Source organism: Gekko japonicus, unplaced genomic scaffold, assembly GCF_001447785.1.
Source record: "Gekko japonicus isolate JY-2015 unplaced genomic scaffold, Gekko_japonicus_V1.1 scaffold547, whole genome shotgun sequence".
Taxonomy (NCBI): Eukaryota; Metazoa; Chordata; class Lepidosauria; order Squamata; family Gekkonidae; genus Gekko; species Gekko japonicus.
In genome coordinates, this window is record NW_015167551.1 from 221,076 (window position 1) to 241,816 (window position 20,741).

General features: G+C 46.4%; 1 protein-coding gene across 1 annotated transcript in view; it reads left to right on the forward strand.

Moving 5' to 3' along the window:
- Positions 1–20,741, forward strand: part of TCEB3 (transcription elongation factor B (SIII), polypeptide 3 (110kDa, elongin A)) — a 47,791-nt gene that overhangs the window by 10,715 nt on the left and 16,335 nt on the right. The window contains exons 3-6 of the mRNA XM_015413701.1: positions 791–909; positions 3,152–4,340; positions 16,491–16,605; positions 18,857–19,012. Coding sequence (XP_015269187.1) covers positions 791–909; positions 3,152–4,340; positions 16,491–16,605; positions 18,857–19,012 — 1,579 coding nt within the window. The remainder of the gene's footprint in view (positions 1–790; positions 910–3,151; positions 4,341–16,490; positions 16,606–18,856; positions 19,013–20,741) is intronic.

Consider the following 20,741-nt stretch of genomic DNA (forward strand, 5'->3'; position numbering starts at 1 on the left):
CCCACCTTCGTTAGACACCTCAGAAGGATGCTCTCTTGCACAAGCCAGGAGATGGGAGTGAGCAGCTGAGGTGCTTGAAGGGGCTCTGCTAAGGCCTCAGCTCTTGAGGAAGGAAGGGGTTAAAGAATCTTGTGGCTTCATTGAGGATCAAGGCAGTAGGTGCCAAGTATGACCCCCCTAACTAAAAAATGCTTATACTTGCCTTGGAGATATTATTCGAGAGCTGTCGGCAAGGCATGCATTCTCTCTCTCTATCTCTCCTGTGAAGGTCTAGTTTTCTTAGTGGGTCATGAAGAATTCTGGGAAACCTGTAAAAAAATATCCCCCAGAAGTGTGACCAGCACTATTGCACTGAATGTATGTATATTTTGATGTGGCTTTCGTGAGCACATTCAGGGTAGTGCCTGTGGCATGGAAATCACTCCTGTCTTCCACATTCAGAGCACTTCTGGAAGCGCTCATAAGATTTCTACACTTCACAGTTAGGTGCCGATGGATTATAATTTATATCTAGCCTTCAGTATGAAGTGGGAAAGAAACCTACTGAAAACCAAACAGACATATTTTTAAAATAAAAAACATGGGGATATTTTGGTGTACACGCTAAAGGGAAATTAATGTTGGGCATTGATTCAGTTGGGTAGCCATTTTGGTGTGAAGCAACAGACCAAAAGTCCAGCGGCACCTTTAAGACCAACCAAGTGTAATTCTGGGTTTAAGCCTTCATGTGCATGCACACTTCTTCAGATTATTCTCAAAGCCTAAGTGGATTTTCTATACTTTGGTGCAGGAGACTGGCGTTGGGAAGACAGTGAATGGCTTACGGAAACATGAACTGGTTGGAGACTTTGCCAAAGAGCTGGTGGCAAGGTGGAAGAAGCTGGTACCTGTCCCACAGGAAGGAGACCGGTAAGCCCTCAGCTGTGATATCCAGAGACTTGTTATTTCCCAAGTTATAGGGCAGAGCAGACACTGAAAATCATTGCAAGCACAAGAATAAAGCTGATTAGCCTTCCCTCCCTCATGCTCCTGTCACTGATCAAATGTGTGCTGTTTATTTAGATATTTTAAAATCCCATCCATTCTTCAAGAATTCTCTTCCCCTTTATCACAACAGCCATGAGAGGTAGATTAGGCCAAGATTGTGTGACTGGTCCAAGGTCACCCAGGGGATTTGAACCCAGGTTCCTCCAGTCATCCTCTGACACACAATATCACACTCCCCCCCCCCCCAAACACAGCTTCTCAAAGTGAGTCATGAAATGAACCGATAATACCATCACAGTTAGGATTGACGTATAATACCTGTCACGTTTGGAAAGAGCGGTCAAGCAGATTGTAAGTGGCCAGCCAGATCTGTCTAAACAACAAAAGCCTGAATGAAACAATAAAAAGTCTTCAAGGTCTTTTTAAGAATGTCAGATCCCAAATTGTATGAATTTCAGTAGGCAATGTAGGATAGGTTGGAGGGTACGGATGATCTCCTGGGATCTTAGTGAATGGGAGGGATCGTATGGGAGAAGACAGCTTCTCAGATATGGTTGGGCAATGCCTTGAAGAGTTTTGTAGATGGTAATCTTCACCTTGAACCCCAGAAGCAAAAATTGGCAGACCACACAACTCATAGCAAACAGGAGTAATATGCTCTCAGTAGCTGATGCTAGGAATTAACCTGGCTGCCTCATTCTGGACTGGTTTTAGTTTCCAAACTGTCATCAAGGGCTGCCCATCATTAGACTGCTTAGCAGTCTTCCACTGTGGAAGTTTTGAGGAGATATACCTCATAGGCCAAGTGCCACAGGTCTAAGATTTGGGCCATTACTGACCTCCAACAGGCACTTAGAAAAGGGGTTGCAAACAATGTTCCCTCTAAGCTGTGGAGTCTTGTGAGCAAAAATTCTACTTTGTGAGCTACTGGCATTAAAGTTGTGAGCAAGCGACTTGGCTACTGCCTACATTAGTTTTGCTCTGGAGCCATCTTTCCTGAGCTAAGACAAAAATGTGTGAGCCGGAGACTAAAAAACTGTGAGCTAGCTCACACTAACTCAGCTTAGAGGGAACACTGGTTGCAAACAAAGAAGAAGAAATAGAACTATCAGTGTCAGCCACTTTGTATCTGCCAAGGACGTCTCCCAGCTGTTTTAAGAAGCATTGAGCAAGGATCAGATGTCACAAATTGCAGCCAACTAAAATGCAGCTGATGTGTCTCCCTTCTTTGTGCTCCAGGCAGTGATCAAATGGGGTGCAGCAGTGCAGCCCAGCTCACAAAGGGCCGTGCCATCTGGATGCTCTCTTTCTTGGCCATGGTTGGAATTTGGTACCAAACAGTTCTTAAAATGCACTGTATGAAACCTCTGCTCTGCAAGTCAGAAAGAGATGGCCTTAAGTTCTTAGGTAAAAGAATGTGATAGAAGGTGAAAGTTCTGCTCTTTAAGTCTGGAATCTTTCATAGATGCGTTTGAAGGCATGCCAGATGTATCTTCAGTCATGAGGACTGGAAGCTTTGTTTCAAAAATCCACAAGAGTATAATGCTCCCTGTTGCATCTGTAGAAGCGATGATGTCTGAGCAACCAGGGCTGCATTATTTGCCTCCCGCAAAGAGGGTGGAACTAACCACACCACCGAGTTCATTTAATTCTTCTTTTGAGTTTTTGGACTCTTGATCAAGGGTGGTCTTAGCCAGTGGGCAACATGGGCAGCTGCCCTGGGCCCCATGCTTAGAGGTGGCTCAGCCACCCACAGCCCCACTCCACCCCCATGGAGCGGGGGGAGAAGAAACAGAGCAGGCTCCTGCTGCTGCCACCTGACCCCCTGTGCCTGGGTCTTGGGTTCCTTGCTTGCAGCAACTGCTGTTTACTCCCGCTCCATCTGGGGCTTGGACACCCTGCTTGGTGGCAGCTGCTTAGGCCTGCTCTGTCCAAAGCTCAGGCAGTCAGCATATGGTTACGGCTGCCACCCACTTCACGTGGAGCAAGAGCCACCCCTTGGTTTTGGCCCCAGCAGGGTGCAGCAGTGATTCTGGGGGCCCCGTCCTGGACTCTAGAATCATTAAAGCCCAGGACCACAGAATTATTCAGACTGCCCCTGCTGTAGATCCATCAATCTCACTTTCATAATTCTCTCTCCCTCCCCCTCCCTCCCCCCCTTAAGGAATAACCTTGAATCTGAAGAACGCAACTGCAACCGAAGCAGCTCAAGGAAACGGCAGCGGGAGCCATCCCCCAAAGAGGATGAGGAAATGGAGCAGGACTATCCGGAAGCATACCAGCCTTCCTGCAGCCAGTCATACGAACCCGAGTATAGTGCAAAGAAGCTCAAAAGACACCCCAAGCCGGAGAGACTCCATCAGACTGTGAACTATGGCACGCCAGAGGGCAGGACGTGGGGCAGAGAGTCTCCCGTGCTCTCCTCTGATCAGGAATGCTCGGACTATGGGCATCCAGCCTCGCCCGCGCTGAGCGATAGCCCTCAGGAATTATCCCCAGACCTCTGCATAGTTGAGGAGCGGGAGCAGAAGGTCCTTCAGCAGAAGGCTAACAAGAACAGGCAAGAGGGGGGTCATGGCCGGACCCTCAAAGAGCCCCAGGATAAAGGCAGCTTGAGTTGGAACAAAGAGCGTAAATCCTCTCACAAGGAAAGGCGGTGGCCAGAGGCCAAGGGGGAGGAGAGGGTCCCGGCTTTTAGCCCAGAGCGGCCTCCTAAGGGGTCTTCCAAAGAGTCTCTCCGAGAAGCTTCTTTGGCGGGCAGCAGCAAGGAGAGGCTGAAGGCTGTGGACAGCAGCAAACCAGAGAAGAAGAGAGAAAGCGGCAGCTTGAAGAAGGAGAAGCTGCTGCACACTGACTTTGAGGCGACTCTGGGCAACCACATCAAGAATCAGAAACACGTGGACTCTGAGCCACCCAAACCCAAGAAAGCCAAGCAGGGTTCAGAGGGCTCACGCGGCTATCAGGAGAAGCGAAAACCAGAGCAGGATTTGTCCAGTAAGAATAAAGAGAAAGTGGCTTCTGTCGGTTTGAAAACCCCAGAGGGCAAATCCAAATCCGATTTGAACAAAAAAAGAGCCAGCTTCTCCTCTTCCAATTTCGGGGACAGGGAAGCAGAGGATGAGTTTGAAAAGCCAATCATGTCCTTTGAGAATTACCTGATGTATGACCAGCCTCAGCACAAGAAGAAGAAGAAGAAGGTGCCAGTCAAACCCCCAGCACCTGCCCCTGTCAAGGACCGAGGGCACGGCAAGCAGAATGGGTCCAAGTCTAGCACCAAGAGCGCTGACTCAGGCCGAAAATCCCACAAGCAGGTGAGCGAGAAGAAGCAGTCGGAGGTGTCCAAACCAACAAAGGTAAGCCAAATGCTGTGGCCACATATCTGCCTAGAACCAACTTGGTTGTGACACAAGGTGTGTGTAGTGGAGGGGGGGTTGCATTGGGGGGGGGCTGTTAAGGATGTCCAAGGTGTTATGACAGGAGTGTAAGATGTTTGGAATTACCAGGGGACCAGAATCTCAAGGAAGAACACTCTTGCCTAGGGAAGAGAGTAATAAACTGCTTAGACTGCCAGCTGAGCTTCCTGCAAGGAAATATCCATTTGCCCAAGCTGCCAGAAATGTTTGGATGACCTGACTGGGGCAGTAAAGGAGGGAGACCTGCACTCCATGTTGGAGAGAAGAGTGCTGAGTGACTTGTGAGGGTTGTCACAACCACCCGGCCAGGGCAGGAAGGGTTAAAAGATCTGGCTCAAGCCAGACCAGGACCCAGGGGAAGGAATAGAGTAGCATCTCCCTTCCCCCCCCCCCATGTTCCAGCAGGCTTGTGTCCGTCCCAAGGACGGCATGCCAAGGTAACATCTGTGTTTCTAAAACTTAGATTAGCCTCAAGTGTTTTGATTTTCTTTCTTAGTTCTGCAAGTACTGTGATATACCTTTTCCCTCTGTACATGTGCTTTAGAATGTAACCCTGTGCCATAGTGAATAAGGATCCTTTTCTTTAAAGAGCTCAGACTGTGTTCAGAGAGCCTCACCTCCATGTCTGGTCATCTCTTCCATTATAATCTCCTGGCTAGGCGGGAAGGGAAAATCTGCTTGGGTGGTGGCAGCCCAGACTACCTCGTGGGAAGGGAGAAAGAAGTGGGAAGCACCCCCCCCACACACACACACACTGCCGCCACTTGGGCTCGCTCCAGGGAGACACACACACACACACTGTGACACAAAGAAGCAGATCAATTCGGGGGAGAGGGGATCGCCTGTGGAAGTCCCGCTGCAGACTGTCAGGTTCCTGCTCATTTCAGGGAGGCTTAAGCAGAACTTCCCAGTGGATTTGAATCTAAATTAGAGGGAAGGAGAATGATGGATTTTCCACCTCTGGCATCAAGGTATTGGAACACCTTTGTGTCTGCTGTGGCAGGGTGTGCTTGCCAGCCCACATGTAGAATTGGAAAGCCAATCCTCTCATCTTCATGGTCTCATATGCAGAACAGATAAAAATAAGTGATTTTGGCAAATGATATTTTTCTTTTGTTTTCGTTGAACATTTAAGTTTCATCTCTCTTTTTGGAAAACATTTACAGACATGAGTTCTTTGCCGTGTTAAGGGAATCAACAGAAAATGCGCAATATACCAATTCTCAAACAAAGACTGTATAGATTGTCTGTCAGACTCTTGGACAAAGTTACTCTCAACAACACTCTCTGGCAGTGATTTGTTTATTGAGAAATAAAGATTTTCCAAGCTAAGACTCTTGATGTGTCAGAACTAAAGTTAAAGCCAAAACCCAAAGATATACGAGGTTCAAGCAAGCCCCCGCTTTGGTCTTGTCCAATCATACTCCTCAGTCATCCCGCCTAACTTTTGCGCGCTCCAGCCCCCTCCCATAAATCTCCCATTATGTTATCTAAGGCAGCAAAGCAAGCGCAGGCAGTGTCCAAGGTCATCCCTTAGAAAGGAGGTATCTTAGAAGAGTTACATTGTCACTGCAACAGAGCTATTTTCACACTCTCGCACTCACACACCCCTCTCTGGAATTCCAACCCCTTGCAGGCCCTGGATCTTTGTGAACCATGGCAAACGAGATCTTGAGTTTGACATTCTGCCACCCCCAAAGCCTTCACCCTCTGAGCTTGAGGGGGTGCTGCTTATAAAAAGCGCACACCAATTTGGGAGCTTTCACATGGTCTTGTCGCACCCAGTTGTTATGGCTCGAGTCAAAGTCCATTTGATGAGATAATATAGCTGGCCACATTTTATTTTAGAGTCTAAAATGACTCCACCTCCTGGTGGGGCTTCCCATCCACGATCAGGGGAGGGGGAGCTGCAGGATGAGGTCTCCATGTTGAGGGTCCTGGATCTTTCTTCAGTAGACTGAAATGGAAAACAGGATGGATGTGACGTAAGGATTTTGGCAACTCGACTTCCACAGTTACTTTGTTGATGAAGTGCACCACCTTAAATGGTCCCACATATTTCCATCCCAACTTTTTCCCAGGCTGGAAATCCTTGAGGTTTTTCATAGAAATATATACAGAGTCTCCTGGCTTCAAGTCCCATTCCAAGCCCCTTCGTTTGTTGGTATACCGTTTGTAATCCTCCTTAGCCTTAGTCAGAGTTTGCTGGAGAGTCGACTACCCCTGAGTCACTCTGGCCCACCAGGTTTGTGCATCACCTGAACATGGAGCCCCTGGGTCCAATGTAGGGTGAGGCCCCCCCTCGTATCCGTGCACTGCTTTAAAAGGAGAGAGGCCCATGGAGCTGTGCACCGAATTATTATAACTGTATTCCGCAAAGGGGAGCAGGTCAACCCAGTCATCCTGTTGGTAATTCGTAAAGCACCTTAAAAATTGCTCTAACACCTGATTAGTATGTTCGGTTTGCCCATCCGTCTCTGGATGGTAGGCACTGCTTAGCCCCTGCTCTACCCCCAACAATTTCAATAATTCCTTCCAAAACCCCGCAACAAACTTTGACCCCTGATCAGAAACTATTTTGCGGGGCAGGGCATGTAGTCGCACTATATGTTGTAGGAGCATCTGGGCCAGTTTCCCAGCCGTAGGCAGTTGTTTGCATGGAATAAAGTGTGCTTGTTTTGAAGAAAGGTCCACCACCACCCAGATCATAGTCTTTCCCTTGCTAGGGGGTAGATCGGTGATGAAGTCCATGGAGATGACATCCAAGGGTCTGTTGGGGGTGTCTAGAGGCTGTAATAGTCCTGGGGTTTTCCCCGATCACCCCTTGCCCATCAGGCACACCTGACAAGAGGCCACATATTGGGAGATGTCCCCTCTCATGCGAGGCCACCAAAATTGCCTTTGGATGAGGTTTAAAGCCTTCAAATAGCCATAATGTCCAGCCAGTTTATTATCAAGCCCCATTGAGAGAATTTCCCCTCTCAAGGCCCTCGGGATGAACAGTTTGTGCTGCCTGTACCAGCAGCCATTCTCTTTCTGCTCTACCGTCCCCTCTTTCTCGATTTCCCTCATGTCAGTGTCCGTTAGGGCGGCCTTAAACTTTTCCACCCAGGGATCAGTACCCTGCGGGGCCCCTCCCTTCACCTGGCTATGCGTTGCCACCACCCCACCCAACTGGGTAGGCGTGAACATGGAGTCCACAACCTTCTCTCATTGGCTCGCATGTTGAAGGAGGCACGATAGTGCGTCAGCCAGGAGGTTTAAGAACATAAGAGAACCCAATGTTGGATCAGGCCAATGGCCCATCTAGTCCAGCACTCTGTCACACAGTGGCCAAAAATACCAGGTGCTCTCAGGAGGTCCAGCAGTGGGGCCAGGACACTAGAAGCCCTTCCACTGTTGCCCCACCCCCCAAGCACCAAGAATAAAGTGCATCCCTTGCCCCAGCCTGAGAGTTCCTATCTAGACCTTGTGGCTAATAGCCACTGATGGACTTCTGCTCCATATGCTTATCTAATTCTCTCTTGAAGCTGTTCATGCTTGTAGCTGCCACCACCTCCTGGGGCAGTGAATTCCATGTGTTAATCACTCTTTGGGTGAAGAAGTACTTCCTTTTATCTGTTCTAACCCGACTACTCAGCAATTTCATTGAGTGCCCACGAGGTCTTGTATTGTGAGAAAGGGAGAAAAGTACTTCTTTCTCAACCTGCTCTATCCCATGCATAATCTTATAAACCTCGATCATGTCACCCCTCAGCTGTCGTTTCTCCAAGCTAAAGAGCCCCAAGTGTTTTAACCTTTCTTCATAGGTTCTTCTTCTCTTTTATCGTTCTAGTTGCCCTTTTCTGCACTTTTTCCAATGCTACAATATCCTTTTTGAGGTGTGGTGACCAGAACTGTACACAGTACTCCAAATGAGGTCGCACCATTGATTTATACAGGGGCATTATGATACTGGCTGATTTGTTTTCAGTTCCCTTCATAATAATCCCCAGCATAGCTTTGGCCTTTTTTATTGCAGTTGCACACTGTCTCGACATTTTCATTGAGTTATCTACTACGACTCCAAAATCTCTCGGTCAGTCTCTGCCAGTTCAGACCCCATCAATGTGTATTTATAGTTAGGATTTCTGGCTCCAACGTGCATCACTTTGCACATGGCCCCATTGAACCCCATTTGCCACATTGATGCCCTTTCATGATCTGGGCTGTGCCACCAGAGGCCTCCTAGGCCCAGGGAGCCTGGCTAGCAATAGGGGAGGCTGGGCCTACAAACCCCAGAAGGCCTTGAGAAATTTTGGCCCCGATTTTGACTATTAGGGAAGAAGAGGGCTGGATAATAAAAGAACTGGTGCAAGAGGAAAAGCTGTTCTTCTTCCCAGGGAACAGGGCCAGAAGAAGGCTGCTGTGGGGAAGAAACCCTCATCCCGAGGGAAGGGTGAGTAGTCTAAGGCCACTGGAGATATTGAGCTAGGGACAGTATATTTAGATGTGTTAGGGCATTTGATATATTTTCTTTTCACCCCCTTACTGTTATTATTCCTGCACCTTGTTTGTTTGACCTCCTATAAAATAAACCTTTTCCTTGTTGTTTACTCTGCCTGGTCCTCACGCCTATTATTCAGCCAAAAGGGAGGTCTGAAGGTCTTGGGAGGGTGCTGTGAGCCTTCTCAAGGGATCCTAAATCCAGAGTGGTGGCAGCGTCAGGTGACACCCCACCTGAGCTGTGACACACCCACTAGCCCATCCTTGGCAGATCCCTTTGGAGTGCCTCATAATCCTCCCTTGTTCTCACCACCCTGAACAACTTTGTGTCATTTGCAAATTTAGCCACTTCACTGCTTACTCCCAACTCCAAATCATTAATAATCAAGTTAAAAAGCATTGGACCCAGTACTGATCCCTGTGGTACCCCACTGCTTACCACCCTCCACTGAGAAAATTTCCCATTTATACTCATGTTAACCATGCAGGCCTTTTTCTATACCTATTTGTGCCTTTCCTAACCTGCGGTATATATTTTTTCTGAGCTTCTAGGATTGTAGTTTTAAATAGTCTCCAAGGTTTTGACCCTTTCTACTTTTCCTTTCAGTTTCTTCCTCACATGTCCCCTCATATCAGAGAAGTTACCCCTTTTAAAGTTAAAAGTGGTTGTGTCAGTCATTTTGGGTAACTCCCTATTTTTACAAATGTTAAACTCAATAACATTATGGTCACTGTTCCCAAGCGGTACAATCACTTTTACATCTCTCACCAGATCTTGGGTGTTACTTAGTTTGACTTCCCAGGGAAGTGCTTTAGGCTAAATCAAAACTTAAAGAAAAATCCACCTGCCATAACTGTTTTGCATTCAGCCGTCAAGGGGCCCACAATGCCTCAATCAATCAATCAATCGATCAATAGACCTTTATTGGCATAACATACAGAACATACAACTCAATTTGCAGGAATACTGAACGCCTTTTTGAAGCTTCATACAGAAATTTTGAACAGTTTCAATTATTACATGATTCTGGGTTGTCAGCAAAAAGTAAATCTTAAATTTATTAGGTTTCCCTGAATATTTTCTCAGCCATGGTTCAATGAATGTAAGGCGCAGGTCTGAGTAGAAAGGACATGAAAGAAACACATGTTCAAGAGTTTCTATCTCCTGCTTAGTGCAGGAACACAATCTACTGTTGAATGGGATTTTTTGGAATCTCCCATATAATACTGCTGATGGCAACACATTAAACCTTGCTAACATATATGCTCTGCATTGCCACGGGTTCGTTAAACAAGTTAGATACTCAGCCCTATGCCCAAAAGGTAAAAGCCCCAAATTGAGGGGTGAGCATCTACTTTTTGCACGGCTCTCAAGAACCTGCTTCTCAATGTCAACCAGTCTTTGCCTGATCATCCTAAAAGCTGACTTTTCTGTGTACAGAGATAGGTCTCCAATGTTAAGCCCAATTAAATTGATTTTTTTCTTCAATATGACAAAGCCATGTAGGAGACTGAGACTCCTTTAACATATGAGCAATAAGACCATTGTTGTCTATATTAAAAAGTAGGTGTAACCAAAATTTAATGGCAATAATCCATACTCTAGTTTCAAGGAGTCTTTGGTTTGTTTCTATACACATGGCCGCATATGGCACGCATGAGGGTAGGCCCAAAATCTTACGAAGAAAGGTAGACTGAATTCTTTCCACATTCTTATTACAGGTGGTTGTCTAAATGGGAGCTCCATAGAACATTCATGCACTAAGTTCATGATTAAATACTTTAATTGAAGCAGGAGCGTATTGGTTGCCTTTAGTAAAATAGAAACAAGTAAGCGCTGACAGGTTACAGTCTGTGGATTTAATCATTTCCTTCCTATGTGGGACCCAACTAACTCTGTAGTTGAAATAGATTCCAAGATATTGGAAATTTTTAACCTGTTCAGTCTGATTACTTTTTATACTCCAACTTAAGGGTTTCCACATCCCTGCAAATACCATGATTTTTGATTTCTCAAAGTTCAACACCAGCCTATTTAGTTCACAATAATCACAGAAGCGCAAAAGGAGTCTTTTCATGCCGATCTGTGTGAGGGAAAGCAGGACTGCGTCATCCGCATATAAAAGAAGAGGTACATGAGTAAACCCGAGTCTTGGACAATGTCCATCCATTTCCTTCAGCAAAGGAGCCAGATTACCCCCACATTAATCGGAATTTTTGGAGTTAAAACCCCATCACGGGGGCACCTTACCTGGCAAGCTGTATTTTGGTGTAGATTTTTAATCAAGGATAACAATCTCCAATCGATCCCGTAAGCTATGAGTTTCCTCCAAAGCAAATATATTGGAACAGAGTCAAAAAGCACCCTGGAGATCCAAAAAAGCCACAAATACTTTGGAACCCTGTGCTTTCTTGTATTTACTAGCAAGATGACTGAGAATTAAGCAGTGGTCTAGTGTAGATTTCCCTTGGGAAAATCCAGCTTGTTCTGGCCCCCAAATGTGACATTCTGTCAGTCAAACTCTAAGTTTATTGACTAGATGTCCTGCATAGAGCTTTCCGGCAATAGTCTTTTCTGGACAAAAGACTAATGGGCCTATAGTTGCCCGGTGATCGACAATCTCCCTTTTTAAATATTGGGGCCAGTATTGCATTTGTCCAGGCCTCTGGCATAATTCCAGTCCTATTAATTTCGGTGAACAGAGCAGCCAGAAAGGGAGCCCACCTACCTGGGAATGCCTTGAACAGTTTGGGAGGGATTGCATCGGGCTCAGGAGCCCCCTCCCAGGCTTCAGATTTGTAATAAGAGATTCTACCTCCTCAGTCTGAACTGGGGGCCAGTCAGGGCAGTCAGCCAGATTTAGGGCAGGGTCCTCTGCTGAGTTTACTCTGTCCTTATAGAAAATTGACAGAAAGTAATCGTGCCATTTATTAACTGAAATTGGACTGTAAACGACCTCCCTCTTTCCAAAGGAGTTCGAATCCAAAGCCCAATACATCTTAGTATTATTTTTTATTGTGGCCTGGAGTAGCTGGTCCCATTGGTTTTGAATGATTCTTTGTTTATTACAAAAGGTTTGCTTGAGTAGATGTTTCATCTCAAAATATTCTGAGGGCAAGCTAGCTAAATTCAGTTCTCTAAACTGCTGGTAAATTGCACAAAGGTGAGCTTTCATTTTAAGGCATTCGCTATCAAACCACACCAGGGTGCCTTGCTCCCTGTGGTCTTGGCAATTCTCTGATTGCATCCCGAGAGCACCAACAATCTGAGTCATGATCCTTTCATACATATAAATTATCTCAGGACCTTGAGGGGGCTGCCAGGACACAGCCGTTACTTCAGCTAGGGGAGTTGAAGTGAGAAAATTCGCAGCCTTGCAGGCTACCTTGGATGACCAATAGATTTTCGGGACCCTAATTTCTTCACACTGAGAGACCATCGTTTTGCTAATCTGACTTTTGGGAGCCAAAAAATGGCTAATAGCCAAGGTCAGAGGGAAGTGGTCACTTTCAGCTTGTCCTTCTATTTTAAAGGAAGTAACCTGTTCCGCAAGAGACAGAGGGACCAAAATGTAATCAACCACACTGCACCCACCTCTAGCAGCATATGTAAACTCCCCTGGAAAATCAGAACAACAAGAACCATTCAGTATTACCAGGTCAAATCGAACACATAGGCACATTAAACGCACCCCTGCAATGTTAATATGGTTATCCTTAGAGTGTCTACACAGTGACATGCAGGTTGAAAGGGCCTTTTCAGGATCAAATCCCAACCAGTTAGCCAGGGCTAACCCATTTTGCCCCACTCTGGCATTAAAATCACCTGCTATTAGAAATTCCAGGGTAGGAAATTCCTGTTCTAAATCCTCCAGGTACTCCAAAAAGGAGTCCCAGTGGGCAATCCAGCTTTGTCTGTACAGGGTGGCAGATAAACATTAATAATTATTAGATTTTTTCCTGCCCTTTCATAAGAAAAGCTTGGGCCTGGTGCTCGCAGCTTTTGAGAGGAAACACCATTGAATCCAATCTATGTGAGCACAGCAGAGCTAAACCTGCTTTATGCCGTCCATAGCATTTGGTTTTGTGGGCCAAAAGGGGGAAAGTCCTGAAACCCTCAAAGTTAATCTCAAAGTGTGGCCAAGTTTCTTGCAACAAAATTATATCAGACCTCTTAAGGAACTGCCTAAACTCCCAGTCCAAAAACTTGGACTTCCATCCTGCAATATTCCAAGAAAGAATCTTGATATCTGTGGAAGGAGGGGCCCCCCTTGATATCTGTGGGAGGAGAGCCCCCCAGCAGTCAATCCAATTCAATTATTTTCTCCAGTGATTTGTTGGAATCAGGATAGACATTTCCATTCCTATTCAACTTATGGGCTTGGTTTGAAACCAGTTCACATTCTCTATTGGAGCCTTGTTCTTCCGCCTGCCTAGAATCTTCATCCTTGGGACAAATTGTCTGTATCTCCATCACCTCTTCTGTTCCACACGACTGGGCCTGTGGTGTTGAAAGTAAATTGTGGATCTCTGCTGAGCTTTCTAACTGGAGGGCAATTGGTACTATCTGCTTCTCAGCTCTGCATTTAGTCAAGTTTAATTTCAGGAGCTCTAGCCTGTTTATAATCCACTGTTGCTCTTGCTTAGGCAGGGTTATAAATGATTCTTGAATGTTCTCCTGCACATCTCCCATCCCCAGCAGCATTTCCAAAGATGTAACTTGGGTATTTACACCAACAGTCCCTCCATTTGATTCCTGGTCACCACCATTAAAATTGGGCTTATCACTCTTTGTGGACTTATCAACTCTCTTTTCCAGCTCATGTCCTTTTCCTTCCTCTGCACCTTTCAACTTAGGTAATAAGGGCATCACCCTTGGATTTGTAAAGACACGGGCAGGAAAAATGCCCCTGGTCTTTAAATAGTCTTTATTCCACAATATGAGTGATGGTATCTCCATTCGCTTAAACGATAATATACCCCTCTGTACTTGGTTCACATTATCCAGTACTTCCAACTCTTTTAGATCCACCACTCTCACCTGATCACCAAACAGGACTTTTAAATGTTTCATAGCCACTTATTTTGAATTCCAGAGAGGAATGTGTCCATTATGTTTACATCTGGTCAAACTGACCTTAAAAGGTTGAAGAACTAGGTTATAGATCCTTCTAGATCTGCAGATCTAGAAGGTCATGAGTTTACATGTCCTGTGTGTGTTCTCTAGGTCCGTTCAGAATTTCTGATGTTTGGGCAGGGATCACATTCAAGGTTCAAACAAGCCTCCCCTTTGGTCCAGTCCAATCATATGCCTCAGTCATCCTGCCTAACTTTTGTGTGCTCTAGCCCCCTCCCATAAATCTGCCGTTATGTTATCTAAGGCAGCGAAGCAAGCACAGGCAGTGTCCAAGGTCATCCCTGACAAGGGGAGGTATCTTAAAAGAGTTACATTGCCACTACAACAGAGCCATTCTCACACTCTCGCACCCACACACCCCTCTCTGGAATTCCAACCCCTTGCAGGCCCTGGATCTTTGTGAACCATGGCAAACAAGGCTCACTGCCTTCAAAGGACTTTTGTGTAACTCTGATTAGGATGGCACTGTTAGCACCCGAAGAAAACTTTTTAACTTCCATCCCATGAAGAGCATTGATCTGCTCTTTAACTATTTCGAGCCCTTGCTTCTAGTGAAGATTATTTTACATGGGGGAGAGGAAGAGGTAGGATTAGGCAATTCTGTGATTGAGGTGAAGGTGAGAAATAATGTGGAAAAAGACACTGGAGAAACAACACTTTCTTGTGTTGATTCTAACCAGCACCTGTCTACAAAGGAAAATGTATTTGGGGTCATGAATATGAAGTTATCTAAAACTAAGCAACGTATCGTATATCACCTTTTGAAATGTTAAATATGTGAGAAATTTCTGGTGTGCTCTCTGAGGTGGTATAAAGGCTATTTTATAGTTCATAACAACTAGTGGGTATGCATCTTAATTGTATCTAATCAACTGAAAAAGTTGATTCAAATGTAAGCTTGATTTATATCAATCTGTCCTGCTTGCATCTTTTAATGTGCTGTGGTCTCATAAGCCTTCAACCTCAAGACTGCTATAATGGGAGGGCTACTCCAGACTCTCTCCCCATATCTGTCCTCTTGCAATTCTCCTGTAGCTCCTTTTCAATTTGAGATGGGAGAGTCTTGAGGATGGAGTGTGTGGTTCTTTCGTGATCTAGCACAGGGACTCGAATTTAAGAGTGAAAGGTACATGGAATTATCTTGGCAAGAGTGGCTTTTGGAAAATTTGGCAGGTTCTTGTTAAGAACATAAGAACATAAGAGATGCCAATGTTGGATCAGGCCAAAGGCCCATCCAGTCCAACACTCTGTATCACACAGTGGCCAGAAATACCAGTGCCATCAGGAGGTCCACCAGTGGGGCCAGGACATTGTTCTTGTTGTCCCATTTGAGGAGAACATCCTGAGATGTTTGAGTGTTCTCTTACCCATAATTTCTGGGGGTAGGAGGTAGGTTGCTCTTTCCATCTCCGGTTGGGAGGGAGCAACCTCTGTCTTCAGTTCTCTTCCCACCACGTCTGGTTTAGAGCAGGGTCTGTGAGAGCCTTTGTTCAAAGACAGTGGATGCTGCCTCCCAATCACAGATGGAAAGAGCAACCTATTTCTCCAGAAGTCATGGGTAAGGAAGTATCCAAATGTTTCAGAAGGTCCTCCAAACCTTTGTGTAGGAAGAACCTTTGTGCTAAATCCAGTGTTCTGTACAAATATAGGGGGGGGAGGTGTCAAGGCAGTACACATATCAGATTTTTGTACACCTGGGCATTTGGCATACTGCCCATTCTTTCTGGCTGCTGCATGCGTTAAATTTGCTCCTGGATTTAGGGCCCTGATTTTGGAAGGACTGTATAGATTGTCTAGACCCATTCCAGTGGGAAAGCCATGTTAGTCTATTGTAGTAAAACAATGCAGATGTCCAGTGGCACTGTAAACGACTGACATCCACTGTGAGTTGTCCAGTTGTCTAACTGCATCTTTGCTTTGAAGCTTGTTCAAAGCTTAACATTTTCATCATTTTAACACTATTTTATGGACTATCATATTCTCCAAACACCAGTCCAGGACAATAAAATTGTCTCCATCTGACATTGAATGAGCCTCATGTTATGGAGAGCTTAGGCCATAATTTATCCACCTATGCTCTAAAAGCTGAGCAGGAATTCTTTGAAAACAGCTTATTTCTGCTGCATTCACGAAAACTTTCTCACACTATCATTACTTGCAAAACAAATCTGATTTTGTTTCCCTCCTCAACCAATGAAATGTGGCATTCTTTTGAGCGTCATCAGTTGCCACCTGGCTGCCTTTGTCTTTATTTGTCAACAGTGGCTCAGTTGGTCACCTGCAGTGAGTGCTAATTGCTTCTAGGACACCAGGCTGAGAAGCTTTTGCGAACTGGCAGAGGTTTTTATTTTGCACCAATATCTAACATGGGTATATGTGAGGAAAGGGTGGCTAGTAAATATTTTTGTGAACTAGTAACTACATGCAAGGCTATTATACCTAAACACTGTGTTTTTCCCCCCCTTCAGATTCCCATTGATGTGGTGCCAACACTCCCTGACATACCTTTGCCCCCAATCCAGAGTTCCTACCGCCCTCTTCCTTCGTTGGATTCACTCCCCCTCAGCCAGCCAAAGAGGAGAGGTAACTTTTGAGATGGGAATGGAACCTATTTGAGAAAACTCTTTTGCTGTTCCTTGATGCAGGAGAGAGATGCTGGAAGTGGTTTTAAAATCTTTTTGTCAATGTATTTCTTTCCCTTTCTGCCCCAAAACTCCCGCTTGCAATAATGAAAATAGTGAATGCATCTCATAGTGGCATCATTAAAGAACAAACATTTCCTGTAAAGTGTAACGGTCTGATTGCTAGAAAGAGTGGCGTATGTATGTATGTAAGTCTCATCAAGTCGCAACAAACTTATGGCGACCTCAGCAAGTGGCTTTCAAGACAAGTGAGAAGCAGAGGTGGTTTGCCATGGCCTTCCTCTGCATAGCAAACCCAGTCTTACCTGGTGTCAGCTACGCTGCCATAGTGAGGGAGGAGGGAAGGGAGTCTGATGGGTGAACATATTCCCTTTGCTCGCTGGCCCTTATCTAGGTTCCTGACCTTGATGCTTCGCGCTCTCTCCTTCCCTGGGAACCTGTAGTTGTTTCTTTGCACGCGTAAGGCTAGCACCTCTGATTGGCCTAACTCCATCAGAAGACCTCGCTTTGAACGTAGTATATCTTTCCCCCTCCTGCCTGGTGCGTTAGCTTTTGCACAGGATGTATGTACAGATGACCTGCTACTGCTGAACTCAATAAACTTGATCCTTCTAAGGAACGTTGTTGAGCCTGAGTGCTGTGGGATTCTGACACCTGGTGGTCTCCATCCAAGGCCTGACCAGGGCCGACCTTGCTCAGCTTCCAAAATCTGTCGAGGTCAAACTATACCATGCTACCTTCCCTCCTGAGGGTCCCCTAGCAATGGATATACAGCTACCCTCTAAAAGCCTGGTGGAATGGAAACTTTTGCGCTTGCTGGGAAAAGACGATTAAAGACACTGTCTTCTGTGAACCTTGTTGGGAAGAAAATCCCACAAGGTGGATGCTGCTGCAAGGAATCTGTTCCTGTGGCCCACCCTGGCATCTAGTGGTTGTCACACTGAAAAGGTATTGGAGCTAGCCTGGAGAATCTCATATGGGAGGTATACTCTTGGGTGTCCTGCACCCAAGCTCTCCGGTATGCCTGCTGTGCTGAGGAATTAGGCAATTTGAGTTGGATAACAGGCAATCTGTGGGCTGGATTCCATGGATCTCTTCTGCTGGTGGATGGGGTTTCTTTCAGTGGAAGGTGCCTTCCTTTGATGCAAGATGGGACCTCTGTTAGCAGAATGGATCCATGGGATCCAACCCAACATTTAGCAGCTGATCATCTCTTAGAAAATTAGGAGTGCTGTGGAGTACGCTTTGAGGTATAAGGCAACCCCTTCTCGATGTCTGGTTGCCCAAGGCTGATTCATACATTCAGGAGTACACAGATTGGGTCTGGGGTTCCTTACCCAGTGTCATACATGAGGTATGGATTTCCTGTTCAGTTCCCATGCATGCAGTATCTGGTTTGGATCACAGCTGTGGACCGGGGGGGAGCTATGTGGCCTATAAGGAGAAGCCCTGAAGCAGTCCATGTGGGTTCCCCAGGGGGGAAACAGCACAGCCCTGGGACTATTGCAGGACAGGTGAATGGTGCACTGGCACAGTCTGAATCTCCTCCCCACAAGTACCACAGTCATAATCTGAATTGGGTACCCCACTTGTGGGAATTGTCCAGAGCCCGCAACTCACTTGTGACAGTATGTGGGTCCCAGGACCCAGCCTATGTACTCTGTAATGTGTGAATCGGCAATGAAAGAAGTAATGGAGTTTTCCATGGTATACTGGTGTTCAGTTAATGTATACTTGCACAGTTCTTTGTACTTTCCCATGCAGCTTTGGTTTAAAGAGAAGAAGCAGTTCCTCCCACGCAGCTTCAGTATGCTCATTCCAAGGTCTTCAGTTTCCACAGCACTTAGCCATTCAGACCAACTTCAAGCAATATGCAAATAGATTAATCAGTTCTCTTCCATGAGATGGTAGTGGTGGCTATTTACTATGATAGTGAAATGAATCCTCAATGTCCATCAGCAGTATACTTGACGTAGGTGTTGTTGGGTTTTTGCCTTGTGGGGTCACTTGATTGGGTACTGCTGGACTAGGTAGATCTTCAGTTGAATCCAATGAAACATTTTTAATTTTCTGAGAATGGGTACATCCAGCCATTGATAAATTGCCTTTGACAATCTGCGCTAGATTTTGGGACCTGACAGTAATGCATATATTCCCCCCTCCCCACCCCTACTTAACTTCTTGTTTTGCAGCATTGTCTTCCCCTACAGAGGAGGATGAAGCAGGTTTCACAGGACGCAGGCTGAATTCCAAGATGCAAGTGTATTCGGGATCCAAGACTGCCTACCTCCCAAAGATGATGTCTCTGTATGAACAGTGCATCCGGGTCCTCAGTAATAATATTGACTGTGAGTACTGCCAGCTGTGACTTGCCTATTGAGTGCTCTAGGTTGCTGCTGTTGGTTGAATTTTGTATTGCTGTTGATCTAAGACTTAGGCAAGGTGTGCTTTCAACTCCCCATGTCTCCCAGGTGATGGGAAAACAGATGCATGTATTTGGAGGGGAGAAGCTATGTACAGAAGGGAAGGTCTCTGTGTGTGCTTCACTCTTTTCCTATCCGCTGATTTTCCTCCCTAACTCAGGATCAGCAACTTTTAAAGAAAAGCCATTTAGTAATAACTAGTGATAACATTAGTGAGGATTCATAGTCCATAATGTTTCTGCAGTCCAAATGGTGGTGGTTGTGAGTCCTTTATTAGGAAGCAGCACACACAAGGTCATGCTTAGGGGTGTGCAAAAAAAATCCTGGTATTTTTTGGGTTCGGGTATATTGAACCCAAAAAATATCGATATTTCCTGATATTCCCAAATTCCAATACTGGTATGGTATTTGGATTTGGTGAATATTTGGGATTGCTGAATTTTTTTTGCTCCACTATACCCTATGAGAACCATTATAGTTAGGCGGCGAGCGGTTTCTTGCTCGCCCGCGAGGCCAAATGGACCCTATGCGGCTTCAGATGGCATTGCGGGAGCCGAAGCCCCCTGGCAGCTCGTTGGATGAGCTAGTGGAGGACTGGCATGACCGGCTCTCCGCGGCCATCGACGAGATTGCTCCCAGGCGTCCTCTCCGGACTCGCCTTAGGCAGGCGCCCTGGTATACTCAGGAGTTGCGCCTGCTGAAGCGAGAACTGAGACAACTAGAGAGACGGTGGCGCCGCGCTCGCGACGAGGCATCCAGAGCATCTTATAGGACGCTTATGAAAGCCTATGAGGTGGCAGTCAAGGCGGCAAAGAGGGAGTTCTTTGCGGCCAGGATTGCATCTGCTAGCTCACGCCCGGCACAATTATTTAGCATAATTCGGTCATTGACAATTCTGCCACAGAGCAGGCAAAATGTAAGGGAATTGGACATCAGCTGTGAGGCATTTGCGAGCTATTTTGCAGAGAAAGTCTTGGCGCTCCGCCGTGACCTCCCCGCTACACTTGATACAGTGAGCGAACTTGAGGCCCCTTGCACGGCTTTGGAGCCGGGTTTAGTGAGTTTCTGCCCGCTCAGCCTGGAAGAAGTTGACAGATTGCTTGTGGCGGTACGCCCAACCACATGCGACCTTGATCCGTGCCCCTCTTGGCTCATTAAAATGGGGCGAGAGGGGTTTCGAGGTGCCCTACGGGAGATTATTAACAAGTCCCTCCTTGAGGGGCGGTTCCCTGGGGCACTCAAGGAAGCGATGGTCCGCCCTCTCTTAAAAAAGCCATCTCTGGACCCGGCCGAATTGGCCAACTATCGGCCGGTGTCCAACTTGCCCTATTTGGGCAAGGTGATAGAGAGAGCGGTGGCGGTGCAGCTACAGGCATTTCTGGATGACGCTTCTGTCCTCGATCCCCACCAGTCCGGGTTTCGCCCGGGTCATGGGGTGGAGACGGTACTGGTCGCACTGACTGACGATCTCCGGAGGCATCTGGATCGAGGTGGAGTGGCGGCACTGGTGCTGTTAGATCTGTCGGCCGCTTTTGATACGGTCGACCATCAGTTGCTGGCCCACCGCCTCGCCGACGCGGGGATTCAGGGGCTTGCCCTTCAATGGCTGGTCTCTTTTCTCCAAGGTCGGGGACAAAGGGTGGCGATAGGGGAT